This window comes from Ammodytes marinus (assembly GCF_949987685.1).
Source record: "Ammodytes marinus genome assembly, chromosome: 18".
In the NCBI taxonomy this organism is placed as follows: domain Eukaryota; kingdom Metazoa; phylum Chordata; class Actinopteri; order Uranoscopiformes; family Ammodytidae; genus Ammodytes; species Ammodytes marinus.
In genome coordinates, this window is record NC_137222.1 from 10,780,633 (window position 1) to 10,802,020 (window position 21,388).

The window sequence follows — 21,388 nt, forward strand, 5'->3', positions numbered from 1 at the left end:
ATAGAAACCTGCTAGCTATGCTGCAGTGTACTTTATGGTTTATAGCCATGAGTTCCACAAACACAACCTTATTTGGATTTGACTGATCCCCGATGAGAAGTCAGTGAGGTCACATCCTTATTTATAGTTTCCCTCATTCCTGTGATTCCTCATTTCCTTCTACCCAGTGGTCGGATGTAAATGAGAACACTTGAGTATTTTCTTTTCATGCCACCTTACACTTCCACACCACCAAATTTTATAGGGAATTAATCAACTTTTTACTGCACTACATTTATCCTGAAAGCTTTAATTGTCAGAAAGTTAATTGACATCTATTTTGATACATGTCATGAGTAACAAGTCATTTTTCATTTAAAATGATGCAGTGGTTCCCGCTCCACAAAAAAAGAAAAGACTGTGGGTTTGACAAAACAAATGATTCTGATTCTTTTTACAAACCAAACAATCAGTCAATGAAATAATGGAAAAAAATGATCAATCTAATCCGCAAGGAAATAATCTTTAAATACAGTACATTTTCCTGATTATACACACTTTAATTTGAGTAACAGTTTCAAAGCAGGAATTTTCCTTTTCTTGTGTTTCTAGTTACATGAATAAGGGATGTGAATACTTCCTCCCCCAATGCCACTGACCCCTCTAACATGTTGTGTGCTATCAGAGGAACAACATGTTCCAGGTCACTTCGCTCTTTTCACGACATTGTTGCTTTCATTGCAACTTCTCTAATCCTAAAATGTATCCAGCCTCCGTCCCTCACTCACTTTAACCTGAATTCCCTTTGATGTTATTAAAATGTACAAACATTCATTCCACCTGGACCATAATACAGTAAAGGTTTTTTCCTGATTGTATTCAGCACCTGTAACTGTCCGGGGTCCTGACATAATATTTTAAATTTTCACTCATCACTCTAGTGATCTGACATGAATCATCAAAAAGAACACACTGGCGCATGACTCATGTTGGTGATGTCTGTTGTGAGGGCTAAATTTGGACTTTACTGCCCTCTGGTGGTTTAAAGAGGTAATCACAGCTGCTTTTCAAAACCACATTACCTGTCATCATAAAGAAGCAATTTCAAAGTGAGCAGAGACACTGTTGCGAGTTCTTTGATTGAAATAAATTCTCCTCACAGTTTTAGTGTAGTTTTGTTGATATTTTCAAATCATAGAATTGAGCTGCTTGGTCAAATGTAAAAGTTTAAAACTGAGACTTTCTTAGAACGTTTATCACAAAACTCTGAACATGAATTAGTTCCACTCATTCTGTTAACATATCTTACCTTCCCACTGAGTCCCTACTGGGCAACTGTATTGATGTAATGTGGTACTTACATCAACAAATACACACACAACAAAACCCTCCTGTGGCATAAAAGTGCAAATGCAGGTCATTTTTGTTCAGCCCTGAAAAAATTGTTACAGCAAAGGAAGTAACCAAAAAATACCTAGTGTATTCATAGAAACGTCAATTGCAGAGTCAGAAAATTCATAATTTAATAATTTACCAAGCATATGAAATGAATGCAAAAAGATCTCAGAGCATTTCTGTGGGAAGTTTTCTATGCCACCCAACATTTGAAACTGTCCTGGATCTACCAGTGTCATTTTTTCCTAATTCATGTTTTCCAAAAAGGTTCCTGGGGAAAGTTTATCACTCGGAACAACTGATGACAAAAACAATCATATTAAAAACAGACTGCAAGTTTAATGAAAAAAACAAAACAATCATTGTCAGTCAAAGAAAATACTGTTACAGCACATACATCTAATCACATTACAGATCAACAAATAAAGACATTTAAGTCTATGAAAACAATAAAAAACTATTTTTTAAGAAGAGTAGAAGCTACAGATAGAAATACATAGAGATTGATTTTCATAATTGCACAGATGGAGAATCTTTATCTGCTGATCATATTTACTTTAGAGGAGGGTCCTCTCCTCTTGGCATATCTTCACATGTTTTAAAGTCTGTCAGTGTTCTGGCACTGGTGTGTGTGGGGTCAGTGCAGTATGGTGATGCTGCGGTCAGTCACCCCGCACGCCGGCAGAAGCGGGGAACTGAATTGTTGCTTGACACAGTGGAGCACGGCACCGGAGTCCGGCTGGAAAAATATCAGCGTGTGACTGGGCCAGTCCAGCAAGAGGCCGATCCTCTGGGGTCTCCTCACCACCTGCAGGGGCACCTTCTTGCCTGCGTGGCAGAAGGAGTAGTCCCCGTCGAAGTTGGACAGCACCCAGGACTGATTGTTGTGTCCCAGCCGAGCCTCGTTCCCAGAGCCCTTGCGCTCCAGAGAGGCGTAGCAAACCCCGACCTTGAAGGCACCGCTCTGCCCCACGTCCACCACCCAGCTGTGGGTGCCGGAGGACATCCGCATTGAGCCCAGCGCGTTGGGCCAACAGTCGAATCGCGCCGGGTCGTAGGGCTGCGATTGGCGAGCTTTTTTTTGGACGAAGGTCAAAGTGCAGTGGTCGTCAGACAGCGACAGGAGAGGGCTCACGGTGCGCTCGTCAAACTTTAAATGAGAGAATCCATAAGCTGTGGAAGGAAGAAAAAACTGTTCCATTTCTATGGCATAACACACCATCACATACAAAATATGATGCGCTGTAATTAACTGAAAATATCTAAAATGAGGTTTACCTCAACCAGCTCAAATATTAACACTATAACACAATATTGGATTGATCTTCTGATTATCTTTTTTGAACAGTCACTCAAAGTGCTCAAAGTGACACCTTCAAAATGTCTTTTTGACCATCAATGCAAACATTAAACGATTCTGTTCACTGTCATTTTAGACAATCAAGTTGTTTTTGAATTTCATTTGAGAAACTGACACCATTAAAAGTTAGTTATCAAAACGGTTGCTGATTATTTCTTTTTGTTAATAAATCACAAGTCTACCAATTGAAACATTTTCAACTCTTTTTAAGCTCTTTTCTTTATAAACTGTAAAGTAATTGAATTTAAAGTTTTTAGAATTTTGTTTTGTAAGTTCTTCATGTGTTTTTTTGTGTCAAATCATGATTAGTAAATAAAGTTGTCAGATGAATGTAATGATGTGAATATTACAATATTTACCTCTGAATTGAGTAGTACCTTAAATTTTTACTAAAGTAAATGTACTTAGTTACATTCCACCATAGCTCTCTTTCAGACTCCCTTGTTTTGTTAAAAAAACAATCTGTCGTGTTTACTCATGAAGATTGTATTGAAAATGTACTAACCGTTTGGCCCCAGCAGTACTGCAGTGGTCCACAGTCCTCTCAGCAGTTTGCTTTCACCACAGCCTGGGTTCAGGTTGAGCTGGTCTGTGTCACAGGGCTCCCCGACGCCCTCCGACTCCTCCACCCTGACACAAATACAGAGAAGAAGAAGAGATATTAACTCTCTGGTATGTCCTGAGCAAGGAAAAATATATATTCACAAGCATTCTGCACTGTTTACCATTACCTTTCAGAAATCTCCTGACCACTGGTCTGAAAGAAAAGACAGGACGAAAGGAGCATTAATGTACTTGTGCCGCCGTGATCAGGACACTGTTATTAGAGCATAACGTCCTCTATTCTTAAAAAAAATCCCCACAATGACCCCCCTCCCCCTCCTGACAAATGTGTTTAGTTAAGTTTAGTTTATTTGTATAGTTTGTGTACAGTCCCCTTTGATTAACTTTACAGTAAAAGGAGCAGCTTCAGCCTATTTGGCTAATTTCCAGCTGTAGTCCCCGGCCAGTTGTCAGTAGGCAACATAAAATACATTAGTTAAGAAAAGAAAAGAGTCAAATAAAAAGAAAATAAGAAATAGTTCCCATCTCTTACCGCCAGCTGTGCGTCTGGAGTGTGTGTCAGCGTGTGCACCAGGCCAGAGCGTGTTTGCGACAGACTTTCCAAGGCCTGGCTCCAGTGGGCCCTCTGGGTGAGGAGACACTGCTCCACCCGCTCCTCCTCTCTCTGCACCTCCTCCAAGAGACGCTGCTCCTCTTCATCCAGGGCCTCACGGGCCGCACTGACCTGAGACAGCACCTGCTCCCTGGCCCTGCTCGCAGACACCTGCACCCACATGAGACCGCACAGGAGAAGATTAATTAGATGACTAGAAGGAGGAGGGTAGGAGGGATATCACATGAGTTTGGAACAACAGTATATACTGTATGGATAATCAATTCTACACTATTGCGATTGTAATAAAGTGGTTCATTGTGACTTTTAAGTTTTTAAAGCTCATGCACTAATGTAATGTTTCCAATCAATCCCTCCGACGCATCTCTGATGCAACTCTCTTGTTAGACTTCTCACAGATGAAATACTTCTCCAGTGACACTGCTCTTGATGTACGTAAACAGTTGGGCTGCAACTAAGGATAATTTTCATGCATGTTTGTTTTGTCCAACCAGCAATCCACAGCCAATGCATTTTAGAATGTACAGTCCACGATATAAACAGAGAAAAGCAGGGAATCATCCTACTGAGAAGCCTAAACCATATAATTTAATTATTCAATAATCAAAACTGTGGTCCAGTAATTGACTAATGGTTGGTTGATTATTTTCCCACAGAATTCATTTTGACATGTCACAGTAATAACAGCTTGTATAAATGATAAAATGAATGATGGGTGAATCCAATGCAGCTACTTCAGTTTTAGGGCCCTGTTCTTATGCATGCTGTCACACTGTAATGGTTTAATGGGACATTTGAATAGAACACAGTCAGCGATATAATGTTCCTAACACCTTCACTGTTTCCAACTTCAACAAGACAACATTTTGTGAAAATGTACATTTAAAATAGTGGTATGGTAATGTAACCATAGGAAAGTAACTTAACGGGATGACGTGTCAATGTTATGCTAGTGGACAGTTAATCAGTTATTGCAGGTTGAAGTAAGACTTCCTTGTAGAGAAGGCAGGTGTATTTTTCTCGAGCACCACATTTTGAGCAAAGAATCCTATAAATCAAACATTAATAAACATCTGAGTCAAAATTGTGTCATTGTCCTGCAACTAAACACGTGACAGAGGGCGCCCACAAAAGGACAGAGGATGTTAATGAACTTTCACACGACCGACTTCCCACGTCTGGCCATAAACACAACAATAGCTACAGTACAGAGATTGAAACAGAAACCCATATTAGTTTTGTGAATGGATCCAATTGGTCTTTCCTGCCTTTTTATTGTTCCCTAGGTGTTTGCTTTGCCCTCAGTAACTTGTTGTTAACTAGAAAAAGTACACATGCGTGACCGCATCGCTGACCCATTGTGTTCAGGGAGGTTAATAAATGTGTGCGCACTGAAAGAAGCAACCTTTGCTTTATTGCATGGTGGTGATAAATGCAACAGCAAACAGTCTCCATTTCAAGGTGTACTTCACTAATGAACACACTGTATAATTAGCAGGTCATTATACTAAAATAGTCCTTAATAAAAAAAGATCTGAAATCCCTTCACTCTCATTTCAAGTTTAAAGGACTTCACATGCAATTAAGTTATATAAGACTAAATCCAATCATAGATTTTTTCAATTCATTTATTTATCAGGCCAAAATGCCAATGATTCATGGTTCCAGCTTCTCAAATGCGCAGGTAAATGATTTTATATCAATGTACAATGCTCATTCAACTTCATATTTTAGGGTTCGGAGCTATTTGACATCACTTTGCACTTTTAATGGCATTTTTATGTTCTGAGACCTTAGACAGTAAGTCGAATGAGGCGTGCACTTAATGATTGAATAAATAGTTGAGAGATTTAACAGAGTCTTAACAGAGGGGTCACTATCCACATACAGAGACCCAACATATGGCCATAAAGCACATAGAAAGCCACATAGCCAAAGCAGCGTCCACTGAGCAATGTGTGCCAGTATGGAGGTTGTGACTGTGTCTGTGAGTGATCATTATAGTGTGTGTTTGAGTGGGTGCACATCAGTGGCTTTTCCAACCTGAAGATTTTGCTCTTTGGCTGTCAGCGTCTGGTCGATAAACCTCTCGATCCTCAGCGCCTGCAGCTGTATTTTCTCACACACATCCACCAGTTGGTTCTAGAGAAAAGAAACACACACACACACACACACACACACACACACACACACACACACACACACACACATGCACAACTGAACATCATCATCACACAGAGACCCAACAAGAAAATCCTGTCTTTTTAAATACCATGCAGAGGAATCGTCATGAAAACCCCAGGCAAAATGGGGCACACCCGAGAAAGAATTATGAAATACCAACAGTACACTGTCAAATAGGCTAGCCTATATTATCTTATGTCCACATTACCCAGTCCTCATAGCTTCGTAACAGCTAAAAGTCCTCCACATGGTGTCTGTTTGAAATTGAAGAAATTCCAAATGTTTTCTCCCATTAAAGATTTTCTTTTAGTTCAAATAAGTAAAGAACATGTCTTAAAGTAAAGTTTGAGGTTAATAAAAGTGTTAAAAAGCAACCCCATAAATCTAAAGTGAAAGCCTCCTTCCCTTCAGATGTATCCTTACTGTAGGCCTAATTACTGTAGGCTACCCTTCCAAAGTTGAAAACAAACAATATCATGTAGCCTAATCAGCTTCAGCTAAGAAGCAAGCAGCTGTTGCAGGATGGATACAGTGTAGCCTGCCTATAGCCTGCCCAGCTCAACACTCACCCTTACTGTTGTTACTCTGGTGGCCAGCGGGGTCACAGTGTGTCCGTGGCAGGGGCCCACGATGGCGCAGTGAGAGCAGATGAGTTTCTGCTCGGTGCCACAGAACCAGTCCAGCTCCGACTCATGCTCCACGCACAGCTCGCATTCTCCAGAGAAGATTCCGGACTCGGTGTCGGCGGTGCTCGCAGCTGGCGTGGTGGCGTCACCACCACTGCCGCAGGAGCTCGTGTCGCCCGCTGCTGACGCCTGCCGCAACCGCCGCTGCTGCTGCTTCGCTCCGCCACTCAACACGGAGAAAATAGGCTGCTCACAATCCATCTCCTTCCTGTTTTCCACGCCGTTAAAAGTCTCCTCCGACTCAAAGGAGAAAGACGAGCATATCAGTTCGCACGTTACGAGCCCCTGCTCGGTCATAATAACCAACAGCGACAGGTGCACCGGCTGAGCTAGAGTTGGTCGCACCTTCCCAGCACAATAGCGCCGTAATACAGGTGTAACAGGTGAGCGAAATGCGGAAGTAACGCACACATCAGAGGGCAGAGCAGAGAGGGAAAAAAAGGAAAAAGGATTCTGCTCTGCTGGTTTTCAGTTGTTTGATTTGGGCGTCAACTGATAGGCTAGCCGCCTTTTAAGTTTTAAAATATGGCGTAATCCTTCAAAATATTCTATCAAGTGGCATTATATATCAATTTGCATGGGCTAATTATTATAGGCTAGTGTCTCTAATTCTATTTGGATTACCTTAATTTCCATGTTCTCCTCACCTTTTGGTGACTTTTCCAGCTGTCACCAAATGTGAAGCCTATTACCATGGGGAAAGTACCTCACATTTAACTAAGGGCTTGATATTGTATAAGCCTATATGGGAAGTGCTAGCCTACTTTTACCATACTGGCTGCTACTACTTTGCAGATCAAAATAGAACTGAAAACCTATGATGAGTAGCCGTATACATTTAATGATTGACTTACTTTACCAAACAAGATAGTCTGGCTTTAACTTCAGGATCAACATTAACATGCTAATCCATCCATCAAAAACAATTGAAACTATAATCCAATTATAAATTAAATGGCTTCCCATCATCACAATTCAAATCCCATAATTGTGTGAACCTGCATTCCCATATTACGTTTTATCACAATACGAAACCAAAATCTTATTAAGGTCTTATGAAAGGCTATTATTTAACGTTTGCTTCAATGATGCTTTAAAACAAAGCGATACAAACAGATAGGCCTACTATTTTGTTTATAATCAATTCAGCAAAAAAGTCAGATCTTTCATATAACTCCTCGGTTACAAAAGGAAATGTGTATTGTCAAGGGAGACAGACAGGGCTTCTATTGTGATATATGTCTGACCAAGACATTAATAACAAAGTTTTTTTCATATACTGTAATATATCATATGGCACTTATATGTAAATCCACGTGAAAACTAAACAAATTGGTCTTTAATCAATTGTGTAAAGGTGCTTCCTGGTTGTACTTCTAATCAGGCAAAACTCTTTTAACTCTTTAATTCCTTATTTTGTTAGTTCATCATTACAATTTTTCTTGAATTGATCAGAATCTACAGAAGGTTGACAAAAGTGGCTACTTTTTTATTACAGCAGTCTCATATTCAAAAAACCTTCAAAGTATTTTCAGTTTTCACTTATTTTTTACTAGATATTGTTGTTAGAGAACTGTGGATGGCTATAATTATTTTTTCCAGGGTGGATGGAGCCATTATGTGAGTGTGCCCAGGGATCAGTGGTGCAGCCACACCTCAGTAAAGACATCGCTGTTTTGCAATAGCAAACACCACCCACTGTCTCGAAATAATCTCTTGATTCCAGAGAGAATAACTTCTATAGTAAGACCAAATTTACATTATTAAATTATGGTTTGCTATTGAATTGGGTGTAACAGTATCCCAAGACTGATGAATGAAGAAATTATTTTAAAGTTCTTTTTTTTTCTTATGTCCTTGTGCTGACGGCACATTTATGTTATTGGAAGATAATTTCCCAAAAAATGTTCCATTGTGACATATTCTTTTGAACTAACAATGTTAGCAGTTACTGATAGATTTGTAATTTGTGCTAGTAATTTGATATTTAAGATTCCTCATAAGGAAAATTGGGGCAAGAGGTTTAAAACAAAGTAAATGAAAAAGGCTTTGGGTCCTTTTTACATCCCTTTCTATGCTATCGCTTCTTCTTTTTTTCCTTTAAAGAAAGACATTTTTGTTGAAGCTACAGCAAAGTTTGGGAGGAAACAGATTAAATCTCTAGAAATTCGAACCAGCACTAAGTACGACACACCTCCTGCTCCTCCCGGCTCTGTGTCTGTGAGTAACTGGATAGGGAGGGATTGACAGATGAGAGTCATGCCTTCTGGTTCACACAAAGTGGACTTCCACACATTTCACTTTGAAACAAGAACAGCATTGTTTTAGGACATAAGAAGCTTTTTTGTGTGATGGGTACAACTGGTAAACACGAGAACTACAGATGCTTCCATTATGAGCACAAGGGTTTAAAGAGACAGCTACATCAGCACATACTAAAGGGGAAAACAACACAAATCTTTGAATAAAAGATAATGTCATCCCATTTACTTTAACCCTGTATGTTTCATTTTGTTTTTTTAGCCGTTTCGAGGGACAGACTTCTGTAATGTGTGTTTTTCTGGAAGAGTAGACTTACTTCCAAATGACATGCAACTTTTTTAACTGAAACCATTCATACTTTTCTTGAAGGACCTTGTCACAATATCGATTAAATGTATCTAAAGTAGGCTACATGGTCAGTAAAGGATGAGAGAATGCAGAGGAGATGGTGGGTGCTGGTTAGAATAAGATTAAATGAGAAGCATTGGCTTTCATCAGAAGTTTAAATGTTGAGTGGAAATCGTGCTTCTAGAAGAAAGAAAACAATTTAGATTCATGTTTTCACCTGAAGGCGACAACACATTCATAATCTCAGGAATTTGAAAACTCAACAAACACAATTGAAACTGAATCTGAAGTCTACTTTTCTTAATTCAAATGCAATTTTGGAGTTTCTGTAGTACAGGTCCTGATCACCAGAGGGTGCTCCCTCACTACACTAACTGAACTAAGAGATGTTGTTTGGGATGGGGCAGAAGATGCTGGTGAACAATTATTACTGGTCTTAGAAAAGTCTAAGTGAAAAAGTTACAAAAAACAGGCAAGTGTAGCAGTCTTATTTGATATTTTAATCATTTGTTAAAAGTAAAAACTGTAACAAAAATACCATTTATATTCAACCAAAATCTTAATTTTTGTTCCCCAAATTAATATTCCCTGTCTTTAAACTTATTTGTAGACACAAAGGTCTAGAAAAAAAAGTGTCTACTTGAATTACCTTGTAAAAAAACCTACTCAACAGCCAACAGAATATAAACATTCAATGAATGTTTTACATATTCTTCAGCCCTGTCTGTATTTCGGGCCTCTCTGTGTGTAATATGTAGGCCTAGGCTATGACAACAATAACAGAGTGTAAACTGAATTTTCCCCGGGGATTAATAGTGTATATCTAAAAAATAAAAATAAAAAAAAATACAGAAGTGAAAATCTACATTTACTTATTACCTCTTAGTAATTCAGTTACTTTTACAATATAACTAACTACATTTATTATAATTTGCTTTGATTTTTCCAGTGCCTTTAACACGATCCATTTGGCCTACACTTCTGCTGGAGGAAGTCCAAAAGATGCAAATGATGCAAAAGAGGCATCCTCCTCCGACATTATTGACTAGGGCCTAAACTATAGCATAACCTAGCCTAGTAGCCTATAGCCCAAGCCTTGATGGAACAGAAGGTCTCAGTTCGTGCGGCTGAATGGATGCAGGTCTAAGCAGGTGCTTAACAGCATAGGGGCACTGCAGGGGACTACTCTCACGTTTCCTCTTCACCTGCATGTCTCAGACTACTAATACAACTCTGAATATTCAGATGACTCAGCAGTTGTGGGGGTTTGTCAGTGCTTGACAGCAGACAGAGATGGGGTACTGGTGGACTGCTTAGTGGCATAATAATAATACACTGACTTTATTTACACTTTTCAAACTAAATTTAAAAATCTTATTTTGGGGGGCAAGATAGATGTTTTCGTTGCTCTACTACCAGGAGTGGCCACCTTGATACATTAGGCGGAGTCCAGCTGTTGAAGTGTCAACGGTAAACGTCAATAATCCCACCCAGCCATCAAACATTTCCCGCGAAAATGTATGGAAGAAGTCACGAGAGTGTAATGACGTAATAACTGAAACAGGCAGTCCTCAGAAATTGTGTTTTTCTATTGGGCGGCATCGTCGGACGCCTCGTATTAAAAAACGTAACGTCACCTTTGATTGGACGGTGTGTTTAGTGGCCCATCCCTCCCCGCCCCCCGCAGCTCGCACGGCTTTCCTGCGCCAGCAGCAGCGGTGTGTCACCAAGGCTGGGCTGCTGCCGGAGAGACCCGGAGTCAGTGCGATCACCCAACCAGTTAACCCAGACTGGCATCGCAGCGGGGCTGAGGGGCTGCCCCTGCGAGTTAAACCCAAACACCGTTTAGGTCGGAGACTGTCAGCACCCGCCCGTCCTCCCGATGTCGGATTTCAAGCTCGGGATCGTGCGGCTCGGCCGTGTGGCCGGGAAGGTGAGCTGGATCCCAGGGCTGCCATGTGCGGCCGGGGAAGGGCCCGCGGGGACCACAATATGCGATGGAAAAATAGGTTTAGCCGTGATGAGTCGGTGCTAGACAGCTGCTTTAATGGTTTTCAAGCCGTTGCCTATGCGGGAGTAGCTCAGCTTTTTTCGATTTTAGCCGCATTTAAACGGATTAGACAAACCGGCCGTGCCGAGCCAGACTGGTTTATGTGCCTCTGTCTTCACCACAGACTCGCTGTGAAGCTAACGCTAGCTAGCATGTAGGGGGCTACGTTAGCTGCTGGCTAACGATAAACGTTAGCAATAGTGCCACCTATGTTAACACAACGCTTCCTATTTAGTAATTATTGGTGTCGGGTGATAAAGACATTGACAATTCAGTATTTTTTCTCGTCGACGATGGGTCATATGTTTTTAGCGGCCGGCGGTACAGTTAGCAATGCCACGCTAGCAGTGTTATGTGGATTACACGGTGTGAAGTGTCTGCTAATGAGGAAGCCATCGCCATGCTCCATCAACTGATTCTTTTGTGCAACGTGACAAAGCTTTGTCAGAACGACACAACACAATATCTATAAACTATGTTTATATAAACTTGCATCGTCTTTAGTATCTTTCCATACACAGACTTGGCGTTTAGCTAGCTGTGGCTGTTTGTGGAGAACCGCTCGTGGCTGGCTGCTCGTCTTGCAAGACACCCAGGGTTCGACCGTTTTTATTTTTTAAAGCTGAGGAATTAGCAGCCCACCTGCTGAGTGACAGGGCCCCGGTATGCCTCATTTACATGATGTCACACCTGTTAAGTTTATACTCTTTAAACAGTAAAGACAAAGTGTCACATTGCATGTTTATAACCTTATTGATGTGGCCAAAACCACCCGTGCTGGGTTGGACCGTGATGAATGTCGCGTGGGGCTACTGTGTTGGTATCTTGTCACGTGCAGAAATCCCATTTGCTGACATGGCGCTCAGGTAGCTCAAGTCCCTGTTGCTTCTTTTTGGAAACATGCTGCACTCCGAGCCGAAATGTGTGAATGTCAAAATGAATTTGAGATGAAGCACTTTGGTTATAATGATAACATTACTCTAACTTTCCCCTTGCTGAAATGAATATTTATGATGCTTAAAAAGAGATACATTTTGTTTGTCTGCTGCTGCTGATGTCACATGGGGGGCACATTCCCACATAGGAGCTTGAAGTTTGAACATACCTCCCACTTTTTATCATTTGTGACTGTTATGGCCGCTACACACATGCCATGTTTAATAAGTGTGGTGATGTTTGACTTTCCAACATAAAAGCTACATTAAGACCCTATTTTCTTCCTTGTAAATAGTTTGCCTTGCTAATTGGATTTCAAATAGCCATTGCCACATAACCGAGGGTGTTTGACAAGCTGCTAGCATCTTTCACTGAAAAAAAAAAACATTTTCCAAACCCAAGGCTTGAAAATGTGTTTTTAATAAATTACTATTTGATGTCTTGTTTTTTTTTAAATTCTATTTTAATTTAATATTTAAGTTTTAAACTAATCAAACAGATATTTGTAAATGCTTGAAGGGGATTGTTCTATAGACATGTAATGTAAAAGTTGTGAAAAGGTTTAGCACGTCTTAACCTGTGAATATTCTCTCTCCTTGTCTCCTTAACAGACAAAATACACACTGATAGATGAGCAGGACATACCGCTGGTGGAGAACTATGCGTTTGAGGTAAACTAGTAGATTCAATTGCAAATTATGCCTATGAAGTATTGCTGTTGACACTATTGTAGTGCCAATGTTAAATTGTGACGTTCTCCATCACTAGGCACGTATGGAGGTAGATGCAGATGGCAACGGAGCAAAGATCTTCGCCTACGCTTTCGACATTGGTAAAGGCCGCTGGGCAGGAAGGCCACTGCATGAGCTGCTCTGGTAAGTCATTTGTCCAATATATCGGGTGTAGAGCATTATTGTTGTGGAAGTGTCCTTGAAGGGGTCCTTTGAACATAATTTGCCTAAAAGTTCTGAATAGCATATGTGTTTACAAAAGAGTATTGTTTCAATTGTTGATAACAAAACAAAGGTAAAGTTTTACATCAGTTTGGTATCTTTAGGAGCTATGTTAGTTCAGTGGACCACTACTGTGTGTCTCAGTTTCCACAGTTGCTTGTTATTAGGGCTGCCCCCTGAATATCAATGATTTGAATAATGTCAAGGAAAACACCTCAGTCGATGTATATTCTTCCAGTCAAGCCATTGTTGTATTGGTCAGTCAGTGTGCATTACAATACAGGATAAAAGCACTGATGTAATCATACCAGTCTAGTAAGTGGCGATAATGTGTCATGTCAAACACCATAGAAGTAGCCTGGAAATCCAGACCCATATCTAGAACGATGGAGGGTCTTGCCACGATCAATAGTAATTCCCAACTAAAGGGGCGGCTCCTACTCATGCATTTCAAATGCCACTGCACGCAATTGGATAGCACTACAACCAATCAGAGCAGTGAACAAGGTGTCGTTTTAAGCCCCGTTCGTTTAGTGACCAGCAGGATTAACTGTTAAATTAAACTTTTGCCGTGGTCGGTCAGCAAAACACAACATTCCTCTTACTTGCTAATGAAAGATTTGAGTGCCGTCTTTCAAATTGTAAAGGGTCGAGGCCAAAACATTTCTCAAACTCAAACAACATATCCGCAGCCATCTTTGATGTTTACTATCACATCTTCGACTGCGCAGATGCAGCACTGTCGTCATCCAGTTACATCCGCCCCTACGAGCAGTTGTTGTTGACTATTAACTGAACCAACCGTCAAAAATACGAATGGAAAATGTTTAGGAAATACCCCCCTTGTATCGGTTTGCTATTAGAAGTAGAAGAATATCGCGACGGGCCATTAAACGGGAGGATGTGTGACTCGGCCACTCAGTCAGCTGTAGGGATCCGTCACGTACATCCCTGTGCACGTAAACACGGGCATCATAAGGTTGACTGTGTTGTGCTTGTTTTTGGTTATGTGTTTTCAAATGCAAGCCGTGTCTCAGCCTGAATATTTTATTGAGGTAATCAGTGCAGTCCGAGGCTTGTAATGTGATCGCTCGCTATCATTTCTGTCCCAGCTGGTTATCATAGGCTAGCTGCTATCTACCCTACATGTCTCCTCTCGTGTCGTGTACAGTATGTTTTAAAGTAACATCCCCAATAACCAACACAACTGGGTGAGCTTATATATGGACATTTCATTAAGTTTTTTTTGGATCTGTGATGCAAATCAAGTGAAAGAGAGCCAGGGAAGGCTGCACGCGGCGAGACAAAATGCACTCAAAGTCCTGGGGAGTTTTGGAGAATATACAACAGAATGAAGCCGGTAGTGTCTAGCCAATCAGTGGCCGGCGATACCAAAAAAAACAGCTGCTACAGGGGGCCAGTTACTTTTTTTTTTTTTTGCGGTGGAAACGCCAAAAATGCGAGTCGAGTCAACTTGAGCTGATACCATGCAGTGGAAAAGCGCCAATAGAAGAACAGTGGCCCTCATTTATCAATTTTGCGTGGAAACTGGTGCAGATTCTGGCGCAAATACCTCCCTACGCCAGGTGTCGCGTGGGATTTATCAAACAGGCGTATCTCGCCAATCTCAGCGTACGCCAGGCCATTATTGATAAATGCGGCGGATGAAAACTAGCGTATCACGCCCCTATATTTTCTCAGTTTAGAGGCCTCGCCCAGAGGTTTTACGACATGGATATGCGCAATACGGCACTTCCCTGAAGTAGAAATTGACAGAATAACAGCGAAAGTAGAAAAAAAAGAGTTTCATTTCGGAGCATTAGCCTACAAGCAGCATCAAAGAACGACAGAAGGCAGCAGTTAGGAAGGAAATAACTGCTGCGGTCAACAGCGTTGGTGTTGACTCAAAATCGCCACTAAAAAAAGCGTGTTGCTGTTCTGAAATGCAACCAACTGGTGGTGCGGGGCTGCGGGCATATTATAAGTGGTGGAGGAGAAAAAGACGCACCAACTGTCCGATAATGGTCCCCATAAAATAAATACACGTCTGCAGAGATTTCAATGATTAGAATGTATTGGCCCTTTTTAGATGGCACTATTCAAAAGGGTTTTAAAAACTGAAAATAACACATTTAGCGTTTTACTGTATGACAGCATGCGCTTAGCACGAGTGGTCAGCCCGGCCGTCGGCTGCACAAGCCGACCCGGCAGCGATCAGCTGTGAGAGCGCACCGTCCTGCTCCACCAGCAGATAGGAACAACGTGCCGGTTAACGGTGGAAAAAATCGCTCGCTTTAGCATTAATGACACATTAAAAGAGGAACTAACATCTACAAAGTGTGTCAAATAAATAAAATGTTAAGCTGAATGTTGTGCCGTGTATTTTTTTGTATCATAAAGAGCAGTGTATGTCTACTACATATTTAATACTTAGGCTAACATTTTGAATGAATGCAGCCCCCGTGCCTCAGTGTCCCCCCAGCTGCTCCAAGACGGAGACAACTGCCCTTACGCAGTCCCATGCAGCCCTCCTAAGTGGCCGGTGTGCGCACTATTGAATCAGCTCTCCTACTCAGTTGCACACCATAAGCTGCTCATTTTTAAGTGATTAATATCTTTATTTCGGTCTTATTTGCACTGCATTTGTATTATCTTCTAATAATTGTCCAACAAAGTCATCGGCTACCCGGCACAGCCTGCACTGCGAGTCCAAGCTGTTTTCAAATTTGCGTACACGAGCTGAGAGCTGGCGTGGGATTTGAGCGTACCCTACGCTCACGTCCATATTGATAAATGTACTCCAATGTAATTTTCTGATTGCCAAAAAAGTATTGTGAATAGTCAAATGTCTGTATTGAACAGGCAAATTGGATCCGACTTGTTGTTGATCTTTCATATAATGCTATAGTATTCCATATTTATCAGCTAAAAAAGTCCGCTAAAAGCTCTGCTTGTGGGATACATGCTCTTTTAACACATGGCCATACATGTAAAAAAAACAAGGAAGTCGCCAACGTCCTGTAGTGTTTATCACATCTGCATCATTGAATAATACCTCCATGTTGATAAGCTGTCCTTATTTAGTAAGTGATAGGAGATTGTCTGACTTATGCACTATACTTCTATATGTTGACCCAGGGAGAAGCACAGAGGAGGCATTGCACCCAGTTTTCAAGTGATCCACATCAACTCTGTGACCGTGGACAACCGGCTAGACAATCTGCGACTGGTGCCTGTGGGCTGGAGCCCCAAGCCGGAGGAGATATCCAGCAAACAGAGGTAGGACTACGACCACACACAAGTGCTTATTATCATTCTGATTCTGTAGGAACGTGGAGTGCTGCACGAGCCGGATGTTTTGTCTCTAAGCAAAAGCCAGGCTGATTCAGTGAGACCATAGCTTAGCCTTGGCGCCTGATAACAGTTTTTTTTTAGGTAACCAAATGAGATATGGGCATTTGCTTAGAAAAATACATTTGGATATTTGCTTGATTTTTGTTTTTTACATTTTAAAACAAATAATTCAATGTTGTTTGACTGCCAGTCACACAAAGTTTGCAGTGCATTAGCATCACTTTGGGTGCTGCTTGCATTTAGTGGTCACTTTTTGAAAAACAATTAGTTTAATTTCTTAAGATACTGACGGTAATGGATAATGCTTTAGAACTGGCTTCTTGCTTCTCATAGAAGTGATTGAAGTAAATCTAGCAATACTTCAAAGTGAATTCTGTTTATGAGAAGTGCAAGGTTTGATCATTGACCTGTTGCCTCTGCAGAAGTCCTATTTATATAATGTTTCTTGCATCTTATACACAAATGTATTGTTAAAGATGCGTACAGGCCTAATATTCTTTCAAATGTACTCTTCTTTATCCAGAGAGCAGTCGCTGTACTGGCTGGCCATCCAGCAGGTACCGGCTGACCCTGTGGAGGAGCAGTATCTGGAGCTGAGCCGCACACGCTACTACAACGCTAACGGGGAGCTGGTGGAGGAAGAGGAGTGCTCCTGCACCTACTACGAGTGTCATTATCCTCCCTGTTCACTCATTGAGAGGAGGGTATGTACTGATTTTCAAGTGTGATTCTAATCAATCAATGTGTAGTTAAAAATCAGAATCCTGTCAATTATTATTGTAAATGGATGGGTCACAGCACTAAAGCATTAGCCTGACATGCCCAGAGCCAGACTTGATCTCTTGCCTTGTCTGTCCACAGCTCCGTGAATTCAACATCTGCGGTCGCTGCCAGGTGGCGCGCTACTGTGGCTCCCAGTGTCAGCAGAGGGACTGGCCCGCCCACAAGAAGCAGTGTCGCGAGCGCAAGCGGGTGCTGGCCCTCGAGTCGGAGCCAGAGCGATGATCTGCCCTCGTCCTCGCCCGGCAGAGGAGGAGGGAGAACGGGAGGGAGGGCACTGTTGGACTTGTGGGAAGGGAGTGGGGGATGAAGTGCAAAAATGTGGAAATTTGCTGACAAGAGACTAACGACGCAGGACAATGTTGGTACCTTGATTGTTTGATGGATTCAGGGGGGTGGGGGGTATGTATAGGAGGGGAAGAAGAATTGAGCAAAAAGACATCTGCCACTTCCTCAGAACTGGTAATTCTCCATAGCTTGCTTCTCATGTGGATGATGATGAAAGGTATTATTTGTTTTTGTTTTTCCTTCATTTTTCTCGAGGAGGGAGACCCCTCGAGCTCTACCTGCTGCTATGGTTTTGTATGTGAGGGTAAAAAAGTGGTCTTGTTAATGAACTAGACAAGCTTCTTTTGGACCACAATACGGACATTCGTCATCATCCACCTTTGTTCCTCCACCTGGCCGCTGGGTTTGGTTACGTTTGTGCAAACGGGGATGGTGGGGCCAGGGACTGCATTGCCCGCGTTCAGCTGGTACAATGGGACATGGACCTTTTCACTGTATCGCTCCCTTTCTGACCTCTCTGGTGCAAACGGCTGCTGTCTTTATGGTCATCAACACCTTAGCCACCTCCCTGTCTGTTGTACCCGCCCCCTACGCAGCCAACCACAACACACATCAGCTAGATTTCACTGATTTGAATCACACTACCAGTATTGAGTGTTGGAGTGTGTATGTGTATGTATGTGTATGTGCTGCCAATATGTACCAAAGGACATTGACATGGTCAACATGGTTTATGGGCAGGGTTAATGTATGTCTTTTCTCTTCTTAAAGAGGCCATATTGCACCATTTTAAATTTCATATTTAATCATAAATTAATGGGTTAAAATATTTTCACTGTTCTATAATAAAGTAGCTGCCACAAAGGCTTTTGTTTGTTTTCTAGAAATGTTCTTTTCCCACAAATCTCTTTCTGTCAATTTGATCTGACTTGTTTTGTTTTGACAAAGTTTATCACCTAAAGTAAGATTTCAAAATTCTCCAGTCACTAAACTGGTGCTGGTGTTATTGGTACTTTGACAGGCCTTTTACATGATCCCACACAAACAAAGCTTGTTCCATTCTTGAAAGCAGCAAAACGGATTTCTTATTTCATGTCTGAAGACTGGAGTGTCTGTCAAATTTTTTCGATCACAAGGAAACAAAATGAAAGAAATAATCCTTACCAAAGTCTACTCTCCTGTATCAACTGGATTAAATCCCTCCAGTCAGTCTTAGTTTGCTGGTTTTAAAACGTACACCTGTCTTCTCAACTGTATTTTTGCATCTGCAGGGTTATAGTATGTGTGTGTTGAGTCGGGGGGGATGGGGGAATTGCTCAGTTTCTGGTGAGTTTGCTCTAAGGTTTTTATTTTATTTTAAGAAATGATATCAATGGAGCTATATTTATTTAAAACATTTGATTGTGAAACATGTTTTTGTCCTGGTGATATTTGAAGGCAAACGTTATAAGAAAGTGGACAATATGGGACTTTTTTTTTTTAATGTCACATCTTTTTTGGGCAGGAAGAGGGACTGAATATTTCAACCCTGTTACTTGATTGTTTTTCTTTTTTTCTTTCTTCCTGGTCCTGAATGAATAGTGAGTCCTCCTCGGTGTTACCCCTTCCAGATATTCCATGAAAACAATGCACACCACCATTGTCACAAAAAAAAAATCTTCCATGTGAGAGAGGTCTGGGAGTGTAAAACTTGAACTACCACCCCAACCCATTTACACAACAACCTTTTTTTTTTTTGGTAAATTATATTTTGAAAAGAACTGAACCTTTTCCTGCTTCTGTTTTTCTTTTGACGCGGCAGTCCAAGTGAAATCGTTCTGTGTCAAAGTTTCTCCTCAATCACCTGCCTTCCTTGTATTACCTACAATGCACACACACCTGCTTAATGTGTCCTCTTGTGTCTTAGGGTGAGGGGGTCCAGACACTTAGGAAGCATGTTATTCACAGGCATACGTGCGACCTGTTGATTGTTTATTTTGTATGTGTGAGCGAACAGGTTTTTTTTTCTTCAACACTGCACTAAAATGTGGCTCCCATGTTAGCGTATTTGTCGTCGGCGGGTCGAAGGGAGGGGTGTGTGATTTCGATTTGGAGTGTACATATTGTCTCTGAAATCTTTTTTTTGTTTTGTAAGAGTATAAACATTAATCACCTAGAAATAAAGAGCTACAATATGTGAATGGAAGAACAGTGGGATAACTGACGGTTGCTTTTCCAATGTAAAATGATAATAAATTAAAATGAACCTCATTTGTTTGACTTGTGAATTCAAAAAGAATAATGTGGGATAGGAGTGTTATCAAATCTGAAACCATGTTGGATTCACTTCAAAAAATGCTTTTATGTGTGAAAAATGTGGTTGGAAGCAGTTGAAGTTAAGCATGGGTTAATACTTAATGTACATTCAAGTTTAAAAGTTGGCTTGTAGGAACAATTTGGTCAAAGATAGAAGAAGCTGCTTCTTAGCAATAGAAATCAGTTTTAAGAAAATCAATTTAGGTCTGAAATATCCTAGACCATTCTGAAGGACTATATAAACTATTGATACATGGTTTATTTCAAGCCCACAGGTTTAGTTATAGTTAAATACATTTTGCGACCATTAATGTTATAAAACATTTATTAAATGTTTCTGTACCCCCTATACATACAAAATAGAGGACCCATACAGTATGTTGCAAGTATTTTGAAGATTTCACCCAAAGTAAAAGAAAAATGCCCATAAATGTTACATTTGTTGAGATTAAAAGTAAATCATTATGTCGATCAATAGAGAATCAATCAGCAACAATTCTTATTACAGATTAATCATTTATCGAGTAAACATTTTCTGGTTCAAGCTTATCAAATGATTTGAGAGAAATAAGTAAAAGATCATAGAAAATGTAATAATCATTAATTGTAGCCCTGGTCAGTGACCGGTGAGGTTTGGAATGAAAGATTTTGTCAAATAGGTCATCTCTATGACCTCTGCTGTGGGAGCCTTGATATTTTATCTCCCCCAGAAAATTTTGAGCAGCAAACACTCAATTTCCGGTATTCTGGTGATTATGCTCCACTTTTAACCTTTTTAAGGTTAAGATGGTATGATCCACTCTAGGGGTGTCTGAAATCTTTGGTATATACAGTATGTAGTTACAGGTAAGAATGATGAACATATAAATGTTTCGACAGCCCTTACTTCTATTTTTTACCTCATTTGGAGAGATAGGGGGTTGTCTAGTCTTTCATATTTTTTTGAGGGCGACACATTTTTCTCGTCAAAATAATGAGGGGGACTTATCCCCTGCATCATTCTGCATAATGAGTACTTTTACTTTTGGTACTTTAGGTTCATGTTGATGCTAATACTTTTGTACTCTTACCAAAGTAAAACTTTTAATGCTGGACTTTTATATGCAACTGAGTGTTTTTACACAGTGGTATTGCTACTTTTACATTGCATTTATTCAGCTGCAAACTTACTGAATTAAAGGGACTCAATACAACACTTACAGCTATAGCAACCCTTACCTCACATCAGTTTATTAACAATATTATTGTTAATACATTGTGTTACATTTTTACTCCAATGCTATTGTGGTCCATATTGATTTGATCTTTTTTGTTTCCTCATTGGTCAAATTTAACTTTAGT

General features: G+C 40.7%; 2 protein-coding genes across 2 annotated transcripts; one reads left to right on the plus strand and one right to left on the minus strand.

The window, feature by feature from the left end:
• Positions 1–1,697: 1,697 nt before the first annotated feature.
• bspry (B-box and SPRY domain containing) lies at positions 1,698–7,131 on the minus strand. Its single transcript, XM_080047193.1, has 6 exons — positions 6,665–7,131; positions 5,955–6,053; positions 3,831–4,061; positions 3,466–3,491; positions 3,240–3,364; positions 1,698–2,547 (listed from the first exon to the last, which is right to left on the minus strand). The coding sequence occupies exons 1-6, from the start codon at positions 7,076–7,078 to the stop codon at positions 2,012–2,014; spliced, it is 1,431 nt and encodes a 476-aa protein (XP_079903319.1). The 5' UTR covers positions 7,079–7,131; the 3' UTR covers positions 1,698–2,011.
• A 4,003-nt stretch (positions 7,132–11,134) lies between these two features.
• zmynd19 (zinc finger, MYND-type containing 19) lies at positions 11,135–19,992 on the plus strand. Its single transcript, XM_080046832.1, has 6 exons — positions 11,135–11,324; positions 12,989–13,048; positions 13,146–13,252; positions 16,469–16,609; positions 17,208–17,388; positions 17,546–19,992. The coding sequence occupies exons 1-6, from the start codon at positions 11,274–11,276 to the stop codon at positions 17,687–17,689; spliced, it is 684 nt and encodes a 227-aa protein (XP_079902958.1). The 5' UTR covers positions 11,135–11,273; the 3' UTR covers positions 17,690–19,992.
• The last annotated feature ends 1,396 nt before the right edge of the window (positions 19,993–21,388 follow it).

Coding starts and splice junctions, on each gene's coding strand:
- bspry (XM_080047193.1), bottom strand. CDS start 7,078: ATGACCGAGCAGGGGCTCGTAACGTGCGAACTGATATGCTCGTCTTTC. Junction 3,492..3,830: donor CTCCAGACGCACAGCTGGCG/GTAAGAGATGGG, acceptor CTTTTCTTTCAG/ACCAGTGGTCAGGAGATTTC. Junction 2,548..3,239: donor AGTACTGCTGGGGCCAAACG/GTTAGTACATTT, acceptor TTCCTTCCACAG/CTTATGGATTCTCTCATTTA.
- zmynd19 (XM_080046832.1), top strand. CDS start 11,274: ATGTCGGATTTCAAGCTCGGGATCGTGCGGCTCGGCCGTGTGGCCGGG. Junction 13,253..16,468: donor CCACTGCATGAGCTGCTCTG/GTAAGTCATTTG, acceptor ATGTTGACCCAG/GGAGAAGCACAGAGGAGGCA. Junction 17,389..17,545: donor GTTCACTCATTGAGAGGAGG/GTATGTACTGAT, acceptor GTCTGTCCACAG/CTCCGTGAATTCAACATCTG.